This window comes from Panthera pardus, unplaced genomic scaffold, assembly GCF_024362965.1.
Source record: "Panthera pardus isolate Hobbes unplaced genomic scaffold, ASM2436296v1 HiC_scaffold_6, whole genome shotgun sequence".
Taxonomy (NCBI): domain Eukaryota; kingdom Metazoa; phylum Chordata; class Mammalia; order Carnivora; family Felidae; genus Panthera; species Panthera pardus.
The window spans coordinates 2,021,820-2,032,500 of NW_026526991.1; the positions used below are offsets into that span (position 1 = coordinate 2,021,820).

Sequence of the window (10,681 nt, forward strand, 5' to 3'; positions counted from 1 at the left end):
TTTTCTTCATCAGCTGTGCTTGTAATGTATCATCTATGAGATACAGTCTATTTCTGTAAAGCAGAATGAGCACTTAAGGACATTTGTGAGGCAATTTGCATACGACATCTTTCTAGGTAGGTTACTGAGTGTTTCCGGTGCTATTAATTTAATTTTCACAGAAAGAACAAGTTTGTTTCTGCACAACTGTCATTAACAGATGAGGGGCAAAACCAGCTCAAGAAAGCCTGTTTCACTTGCTGGAAGCATGTGTTTCCTGCAAGGAATGGGCAGCGTCAGTTCGTCTGGAGTGAGTGAGGGGGGATGATTAGCAGACCTTCCACTGTACCAATTTTACGGTTCATTTCGTGTCCCGTAAATACACATCGGTTCCCCAAAAACCCCATTAGGTGAGCACAGTAGATTTTTTGATGCTCTTCTCCCACCCAACAGATGAGGAAACAGATTCCCACACCAGAACCACGTTACCTGCCTCCCAAGGTGCTGCGTTTATCAAGAGATTCTCTGCCCACACACAAGATAGTATGTGCCAAGCTTCTTTCTAGCTTTTAGATTTTGTAGCTATGAACCTTTTAAAGTATTAGAGAGGTTTTAAATTATTAGTTACCTGTATTACATGGAGATTTGTGTCAGTTTGAGTAATTATTGTTCAGTAATTACATATTTAATGAATTAATTTGAATGTTACGTATGCTTTTAGTAGTTTCCTTTTGGTACATTTTAATTCATAAAATTTTAACCAATGATTCATTTTATTCTTAGGGGAAAAATTAGTACTTTTTATTGTCTTGCCCTAGGATAGCCCATTCTCATGTAAAAGTAAATTAACTGATACTTAGCTTATTAAGCAAATTCTCTTAAAATAAAAACGTGGGATCAACCATTAGCGTGTACCCTTATTTCAGTTATAAAATACAGTGAGGGGCGCCTGGGTGGCTCAGTCGGTTAAACGTCCGACTTCAGCTTAGATCATGATCTCACGGTTTGTGAGTTCAAGTCCAGTCTGGCTCTGTGCTGACAGCTGGGAGCCTGGAACCTGCTTCGGATTCTGTGTCTCCTTCTCTGTCTGCCCCTCTACTGCTCACGCTCTGTCTCTCTCTCAAAAATAAATAAACATTAAAAAAATTTTAAATATATATACCATGAATATTGAACGTAAACTATAAACCCAGGAAACCTGGACAATCTCAACGGCTTATAATGCTGTGCAGACGGGCCCACTTCTTAGGTGGACGTCCTTTCTGACAGGTCACTATTTGTGCTGTATGAATTGCTGAAGATTTTCACTATCACGTCTGCCAAAAGTCAAGAAAAAAGAGGAAAGAAATCTAGAACTGTGTAACACCCCAGTGCCTTAAACCTTTCCTAACTATCCTACCGTAAGATGGTGAAAATTCCCTCTTACCTCTCTGCTTTCTTTCTTACCGAAGATGCATGGGAGTACTTACACGCACACGCACGTGTGTTACTTACGCTCATCACTTCACTGTATCTATGGTCTTGGTGATACAATTTCAATCTAATCTTTGAAAAACCGATTTTTTCACTGAATTCCTTATTTTTTTTCTCTTCTTACCTCTTCCAGGCGGTATTTGTGTGTTTCTGCAGAGTTTTGCACAGAGTCTGTTCCAATGCAAACCAATGAGGGAGAAGTGTCGGAAGAAAGCAGTTCCAAGGTCAGTGGACTACTGAAGATGCAAACGGTTGGAGTACGAATTAAAAACAGAGGCAGAGGAGTGGGTGTTTTGTTTTAGGTGAATTTAGGAATTAGCTTGATTTGGATTCAAACCTAACCGAAGGTTGAGAAGATTTTTTTTCTTTTTGATCTCCATTTTTCTTATGCCCCATGAGCAATTTAAAACAAATTTTACTGAACTCACAGAGAACTTTATGCTTCATTTGTACAACAGGAGCACTTTATCTTTTAACATTTTATTGTGCAAGTTCTATATTCTTATTTTAAAAATTAAAATGAGTCAGAAGTATTTGAGGTAAAAAGTAAAAGCCTGTCCCTTATTCCTGCCTCACAGAGATATTATTTAGACAGTTATTTTTAAATTATTTAGACAGTTTTTTAAAAATTTTTTTAACGTTTATTCATTTTTTGAGAGAGAGAGAGAGAGAGAGACAGAGACAGAGCACGAGTGGGGGAAGGGCAGAGAGAGAGGGAGACACCCAATCTGAAGCAGGCTCCAGGCTCCGAGCTGTCAGCGTAGAGCCTGATGCGGGGCTCGAACTCACCGTGAGATCATGACCTGGCCGAAGTGGGACGCTTAACCAACTGAGCCACCCAGGCGTCCCATAGACAGTTTTTATTATAAATGTTTAAACAATAATTTGTTAGGTTTGGTTTTTCAAACTAGGGCTTGAATGTCACCATGTGTTTATGTATACCTCTGTGTCTGACTCCATGTCCTGACTCATTCTCTACCTGGTCACGTGGGACCGTCAGTATCACCTTCATGTCTCTCTCCTTTCAAAATTGTCCCTAGTCCTTCCTGGGCACACCAAGGGTATCTCACCCTGTGTCCTGGACAGTGCCCAGCACCTATCGCTTCATCTGCTGCCCTGGACCTTCCTGAGGGGAGTCTTTCTGTTGCTGCCAGTGCTCCTGGTACTCTCTGTGGGAGGGCTTTTCCCTCTGGTCACTAGAATGCAATTTTGTATGACCTAATCGCTTTCTTGCAGAGACTTCAGCTGATTTAGTAAAAGCCACTATTGTAAATACTGAAAGAAGACAAGTTGACAGAGTTATTATTAATGTAAAACTTCAGAAGCCCTTGAATCCTTTGGAGGCACAGTGACTATTTCTTATATTTTTCCCAAGGACCACTTCAGGGCTTATTTAATTTCCCTGCTGTGTACGTAAGAGAGAAAATTGAATAGCGCTAACACAGTTACCCATGAATCTGTCTTATTGTTCCACACTTTAGAAGTTAAATATGAAAATTATGTTCTGTAAAAAGTCTTTGATGACATATCAAGAAATCCAAAGGCGAGGAAATGTACTTCATTGGCCTGATTCCCTTAGAAAGAGACTCATCTGATCTAATTTATTTAGTATTTATGTGCCCATGTTGTCACACGGATCTGAAAGCAGATACTATTTAGTCTGTTATATGTGGCTTTGACTCATTGAATGCAGTGATCAGTTTTCTTAGTGCCCGGTCCATATTATACAGTGGAGCTGTGCTTTACTAGGGAAATTCCAGTTCTAGTGTGGATTTACAGACACATCCTGGGCTATAGCTGTTTATTTATGTTTTCTCTTTTATTCTTTTAAAATGAGGTATTATAAAAAATGATACACATTTATAGTCACTTAATTAATTAATTCACAAACACTTATGGGATGCCAGGTATGTGCTGATGTCCTAGGTGGCATGCAGACTTACATAAGGCAGGGTCTCTGCATGTTGGGAACCTCTGGTCTCGTTGAGGGAGTTAACCATAGCATAAGGGTGACGATAGTGGTGTTAACTGTGGTATTGGCAGCTGGGTCAGAGCAATGAATTCCTTCTGGAAGGAAGCTTCATGATAGAGGAGGTAGCGCTTGGGTTTTGTTGGAAAAATAAGAGGTTCTTTGTTTTTGTGGGTTGGTGAGTGGTGGATAGGAATAGGAAGGGCACTTAAGTAGAGTGAACCCTACGTAGCACATGTAACTGTTCATGAAGTCTAATAGGAGACAGTGAAAAGGTTTGAGTGTGTTTTTTAGATATCTTGCTGTGTATTAAACCACACCAAAAATTAGTGGTTTAAAACCACCATTACAATCTCCTGGGCAGAAAAATTCTGATTCATTTATGTAGATTACTTCACCCTCAAGGACGAGGAACATAACTTCCCCTTCCTTAAGTGTGGCTTCACACAGTGGGGAGCCTGACCAGCAGCATCTCGGCCAGGTGGTCAAGGTCTGCATCGACAGGATAAGTCATGGTTATAGATAGGATGGACCTTTGATGTGATGTGCTGAAATGGCACCTTACTTCAGTGGTCTTCTTCCCCCAAACCCATTACCCCACCCTAATCCTGAGAGAAACATCAGGCAGATCCCGATAGAGGGATGTCCTACAAAACACCTGACCAAGACTACCCTCAGAACTGTCAAGGGAAAACAAGATATGTCTAAGAAACCATCATAGCCAAAAGGAGCCTAAGGAGACGTGACGATGAAATGTAATGCAATATCCTGGATGAGATCCCGGAAAAGAATAAGATTATTAGGTAAGAAAAGAGAAAATCTGAATAAGGTATGGATTTTAGCTAATACTAATGTGTCAGTATTGGCTCATTAATTGTGACAAAGGTGCGGAGATAAGATTAATAATAGGAGATACATATATGGGAAATCACTGCAGTGTTTTATCGTCTCTCGTGATCTGTGATTCACTGAGCTCTATAGGGCAGTTCTGCTCCAAAGTGGTATTGGCCGGGGCTGTAGTCATCCGGAGGACCAACTGGCTAGAAGTGTCCAAAATGACTCACTCACATGGCTGGCAGCTGGCAGTTCGGCTTGAGGCTGTTGACCTGAGCATCGAGGATCCTCTCCACGTGACCTCCGTACAGGGCTTGGGTTTCTCACAGCATGGCGACTGGGATCCAAGAGGGAGTACTGCATGCATGCAGAAGCCGCAGACTCAGAGGTCACACAGCTCTGTTCTCTCTACCTTGTGCTGAATTAAAGCAAGTCACAGGGCCTCCCCAGATTCAAGCCGAGGAGCCCTCTCAGGGGCATTCCACCTCTCAATGGGAGGACTGGGAGAAAATTTGAGGTCATCTTTCATCCACCCCATAGTGATTAGAGTGTTGGGTGCCAGGTGAAGAGAAGGGAATGACAGAGACCATTAGTCAAGATTGTCTTAGGCTAAGGAGGTTCAAAAACAGGCAACAGATTTCTAAAGCATGGAGGTGAGATGTGCATTTTACTTTTGTGATTTGCTCTCATAACAACTAGTGTTGATGTACAGGAAAGACTAGAATATCTGTATCTTGATACTCAAATTCTCTAAAGGAAGAGAATCTAATTGACCTGGCCCAGCCTGTGGCCTGATTTCCATTGGGTCTTGAGTTCTCTGAGTAGGATGGCAGGGACCACAGATGAAGAAGGAGACACCATGAAAGGACACGTGAACCAGGAGGCAACAACCAGCCCTCCTAGGACAGTCCCCAGTCAATGCTGATGTAATCTTCCACTACATTTCTTACCAAGGACAGGCTAGAATTTTTAATTTCAGCTCCACAGCTATTTTTCACTTTCCATTTAGTATAATTTAGGTTGATACTCTAAACGAGTTGGTGTTGGCTTACTAGTTGTAGAAATTCTGTAGCTACAGGCTTGGAATGTTTATTTTTTAAGCGAAATCTGGCAAGCATAGTAAAATCATCATAAAACGGAGCAGTGGAGGGTTTTTGATCTTCTTCTCTGTACTTCTTTGTGTAGTTAAGTGTTTTATAATAAAAACAATAAAAAGACGCTCTCAAGTTTAAGAATTATAGCTATGGATTTAAGCGCCCATGTGTCTTTATTAATTACCATAAATAAAAAACACTTACTGAATCAGGAAGCCAACATTTTAGTTATAATATTCTCTTTATTGTTCTCAGAGGTAACAAATGAATAAACGTAGTCTTCGTCTACAAAGGATAAAGTGATCTATTGATTGGCTTTACAACAAAGAGTTCAATGAGGTGATTTAGACTGTCTCTTGCTTAAGTTTAGGATCCCTCCATCTGAGACTGAATCCTATTTAACAAATTATAACAAGATTTTATGGCTTTTGGTATTTGAAGAGCAGACTGGGAAAGAAACCATGCAGGATAAGTATTTTTCCCATTTGTTTTCCTAGCTGGCAAACAACATAAATTAGATTGGATTCCAGGTCTGGCTCCAAAGTCCATGCTGACTTCAGTCCTCCATCCTGAAGAAGTTAAATGCGGAGTAATCGATTCTGATTACTTCTATCAGAGAAACTTCTTAGATCGTTCACCTGGGTGTGCTAGAAGGCCTACAAAGGGAGTAGGTGCTTTGCGCATTTGAATAATTCATATAGGTTTGGTGTGGACACAGGCTTTCATTTCTCTTGGGTGAATAACCAGGAGTGGAATTGCTGGGTCGTATGGTAACTTTGTGTTTTATTTTTTGAAGAACTGCCAAACTGCTTTCCAAATGGCTTCACCGTTTCCTATTCCCCCCCAGAAATATATGAGGGTTCTAATTTGTCCATATCCTCACCAGTTTATTATTGTATGCATTTTTTATTCTAGTGGAATACTATATCATTGTGGTTTTGATTTGTACCTGGCATGCTTTTTACAATGGAAATGAAAAAAATAATAATAAAGTGATAATAAGATGAGGGTGACCAGGCCCCACGCTGGACTTACTGAAAGAGGATCTCAAGAGTTGGGACCCTGGGATCTATTTTTTTTTTAATTTTTTTTTTTTTTAACATTTATTCATTTTTGAAAGTGAGAGAGACAGAGCATGAGTGGGGGAGGGGTAGAGAGACAGGGAGACACAGAATCCGAAGCAGGCTCCAGGCTCCGAGCTGTCAGCACAGAGCCCGACACGGGGCTCGAACTCTCTGACTGCAAGATCATGACCAGAGGCAAAGTCGGATGCTCAACCGACTGAGCCACCCGGGCACCCCTTGGGATCTATATTTTTCACAAGCACCCCTGGTGATCCCTAAAGCCAGTAGTACACAGATCATGGCTGAACTAAGGGGCCCTCAGAGGAGGCAGAAACCATGAATTCTTAAATTTACCTCTGAAAGATGAGACCTATGCAAGCTTCATAGTGGGGTTCCATCTGGGGAAGGAGGATGGAGATTGAATTTGGAAAGGCTGACTACAAGGGGGGGGGGCTCAACTCTTCACTGCACCTATATTTTTATGTCTTTACAAAAGAGATGGGGGAGGGGGGGGCCTGGGTGGTTCAGTCGATTAAACGTCCGACTTGGGCTCAGGTCATGATCTCACCGTTCATGAGGTCAAGCCCCAGGTCGGGCTCTGTGCTGACAGCTGGGAGCCTGGAGCCTGCTTCGGATTCTGTGTCCCCTTCTCTCTCTGCTCCTCCCTCACTCATGCTCTGTCTCTGTCTCTCTCTCAAAAATAAACAAACATTAAAAAAATAATAAACATTATAAAAAAGAGATATCTGAAGCAAATGCTATGAAGCAAATATGTTAAATCTGAGTGGTGGTTACATAGGTGTGTTTGTTATTTTATTTTCTGGACTTTTTTCTATATCTTAAAAATTTTCTATAAAAATAGAAAATTCTGCTTTCTCTGTAGCCCCAACCATCACATTTGTATTCCATTTAGCAAAAAAAAAGAGAACTCGTCACTTCCCTTGGAAGTTGCACACTCAACTGTGCTTTTGTATTTCTTTGACCAGAATTTAATGGCATGGCCACAATAAGCTTCAAATGATGTTAGAATTTGTGTTAGCTAAAATTTCTAGGTCTTGTTGCTAAAGAGGAAGTGCTTCAGTGTCTCAAAGTCAACCACATTATCCACTACACTGCTTTTATACTGGTCTTGCCCATCCTGTAGTTGTACAATTGGTTTTTTTTTTTAACTTTACTTACTAACTTTGAGGAAGAGCATGAGCAGGGGAGGGGCAGAGAGTCTCCCAAGTGGTCTCTGCACCACCAGTGCAGAGCCCAGTGTGGAGCTTGAACCCATGAATGCTTGAGATCACGACTGGAGCTGAAATCAGGAGTTAGAGGTTTAACGGACTCAGCCATCCCAGCGCTCCTGATTTTTTTTTTTTTTTTAAGTAGACTCCACGCCCAGTGAGGAGCCCAATGCTGGGCTTGAACTTAAGACTCTGAGATCAAGACCTGAGCTGAGATCAGGAGTTGGACGCTTAACCAAATGAGCCACCCAGGCACCCCTACGATTGATTCTTTTAAACCTAAAGTATAAGACTTCAGAATTTTAAAAAAAGGTTTTTCAAAAGACTAATCCAGTGAGGGAAAGGAAGATCTTTCAACAGATGGTGCTGGAGCAACCAGGTAACCATATGGAAATACGTGAACCATGATTACTGTGTATGTGATTTTGTGTGATTACATCACACATAAAACCTAATTTGAGATGGATCATAGGCTGAAACTGTAAAGCTTTTGGAAGACAACGTAAGAGATGTCTCTGTGATCTTAAGTAGATTGTAAAAAGCACTAACCATAAAAAAGAATAGTGATTTAGGGGCGCCTGGGTGGCTCAGTCGGTTAAGCGACCAACTGTGGCTTAGAGCATGATCTCGTGGTCCATGAGTTCTAGCCCCACATCTGTGCTGACAGCTCAGAGCCTGGAGCCTGCTTCAGATTCTGTGTCCCCCGCTCTCTCTGCCCCTCCCCTGCTTGTGCTCTGTCTCTTTCAAAAATAAACATTAAAAAAAATTTTTTTAATTCTTTAAGAACAGTTCTTCAGTGGAATTTCATTACAAAAAATTAAACATCTGCTAATACACTGACAACGTTAAGAATGTGGAAAAGCTACGGACTTGGAGAAAACACTTGCAATACATTTATCTAATAAAGGTCTCATATCTAGAATATATATAGAATTCCTAAAAATCAATAAGAAAGGTAAAAACTCTGGACAAAAGACATAAATAGATATTTCACAAAATAAGATATGCAAATGGCCATAAAAATAGGATATTCAACATTATTCATGAGGGAAGTGTAAGTTAAAACTAATGTGGTATTACACACTCACCAAAATTTGAAAGATTGGCCATACCAAGTGTCAAAGAATGTGGAGCAACGCAACTCTCATACATTATTGGGAGGAGTATAAACTGGTATAACTACTTCAGAAACTTTCTCAAATCTCTGATCAAGTTAAACATATGCCTACCCTATAAGCCAGATGTTCTGCTTCTAAGTATGTACCTAATACACATGACTGCATATGTCCACAAAGAGACGTGTGAGAATATTTGTGGTAACTTTATTTGTAACAGCCCCAAACCAGATATAGCTTAACTGTCCATCAACAAGTAAATAAATAAATGAATTATAGTATGTTCAGTGAAATACTACTAAGCTTAAAAATTAGACTTTTGAGGGGCGCCTGGGTGGCTCAGTCAGTTAAGCGTCTGACTTCGGCTTGGGTCGTGATCTCACAGGCCATGAGTTCGAGCTCTGTATCGGGCTCTGTGCTGACAGCTCAGAGCCTGGAGCCTATTTTGGATTCTGTATCTCCCTCTCTCTGCCCCTCCCCCACTCACACTCTGTCTCTCAAAAATAAACATTTAAAAAATTAGACTTTTGATTCCCATAAAAACATGCATGAATCTCAAAAACATTATATTGACCGGAAAAAGATGGGAACAAAAGTGTACATTCTCCCAGATTCTAATTATATAAAGTTTATGAACGGGGCGCCTGGGTGGCGCAGTCGGTTAAGCGTCCGACTTCAGCCAGGTCACGATCTCGCGGTCCGTGAGTTCGAGCCCCGCGTCAGGCTCTGGGCTGATGGCTCGGAGCCTGGAGCCTGTTTCCGATTCTGTGTCTCCCTCTCTCTCTGCCCCTCCACCGTTCATGCGCTGTCTCTCTCTGTCTGTCCCAAAAATAAATAAAAAATGTGAAAAAAAAAAAAAAAGTTTATGAACATGTAAAACTCATCCTCAGCGATAGAATCATTCCCCGGGGTGTGTATGAGAGTATCCAAGAGAAGAGGCTTGTGGGAGTATTCTGGGGAGATGGACATCTGCTGTCTTCATCCGTGGGGTAGTTACACGGGTACAATTGTATCTAAAATCCACTGAGCACTACACTTACAGTTTATGTATTTTTCTGTGAATTGTACCTCAGTTTAAAAGAGACCAATATTAGGAGCTTCTGCCCTTCCTCTTAGTCTGCTAAGACCATCTTGAATATTGTTCCTGTCATCCACTATATTAGTTGTCCTTAGCTTTATAGTTAGGAAATATATATGCTTTCCTTTCTTTTTTTTAATGAGATTTTATTTATTTATTTATTTATTTATTTATTTATTTATTTATTATTTAATGTTTATTTAGAGAGAGAGAGAGAGAGAGAGAGAGCAGGAGTTGGGGAGGGGCAGAGAGGGGGAGGGAGTCACATAATCTGAAACAGGCTTGGGGCACCTGGGTGGCTCCGTCGGTTAAGCGTCTGACTTCGGCTCCAGTCATGATCTCATAGCTTGGGTGTTCGAGCCCTGTGTGGGGCTCTGCACTGACAGCTTGGAGCCTGGAGCCTGCTTCAGATTCTATGTCTCCATGTCTCTCTCTGCTCCTCCCTGGCTTGTGCGCTCTCTCTCTCCCTCTCTCTCTCTCAAAAATAAACATACATTAAAAAAACAAAAAAAAAAAAAAAAGAACCTGAAACAGGCTTCAGTCTCTATGCTGTAGCACAGAGCCCAATACAGGAATCGAACTGAGGAACTGTGAGATCATGACCTAGGCCAAAGTCGGACACTTAACCAACCGAGCCATCCAGATGCCCCTAAAGATTTTATTTTTAAGTAACCTCTACACCCACCGTGGGGCCCAAACTCACAACCCCAAGATCAAGAGTCTTATGCTTCACCTACTGAGCCAGCCAGCTGCCCCTGCATGCTTTCTTTTAAAAACATGGATAGGATTTAGCAATTAATTTGATGTGGAGGAAAAAGGAAAAGGAGATATCAATAATGACATCAA

The 10,681-nt window shown here is 41.2% G+C and overlaps 1 protein-coding gene and 1 long non-coding RNA gene across 13 annotated transcripts in view; one reads left to right on the forward strand and one right to left on the reverse strand.

Moving 5' to 3' along the window:
• TNRC6B (trinucleotide repeat containing adaptor 6B) overlaps positions 1-10,681 on the forward strand; it is a 256,980-nt gene that overhangs the window by 68,682 nt on the left and 177,617 nt on the right. For 8 of the 12 annotated variants that reach the window (XM_053894740.1, XM_053894738.1, XM_019446956.2 and 5 more), the window contains one exon: positions 1,586-1,676. The exons of the other annotated variants lie outside the window; for them this stretch is intronic. In XM_053894740.1, coding sequence (XP_053750715.1) covers positions 1,632-1,676 — 45 coding nt within the window. In that variant the 5' untranslated portion in view covers positions 1,586-1,631. The remainder of the gene's footprint in view (positions 1-1,585; positions 1,677-10,681) is intronic. 12 annotated transcript variants of the gene reach the window in all.
• The window catches only part of LOC128774916 (uncharacterized), a 188,742-nt gene continuing 180,175 nt past the window's right edge, over positions 2,115-10,681 (reverse strand). The window contains exon 2 of the long non-coding RNA XR_008419417.1: positions 2,115-2,255. This is a non-coding gene — a long non-coding RNA (uncharacterized LOC128774916). The remainder of the gene's footprint in view (positions 2,256-10,681) is intronic.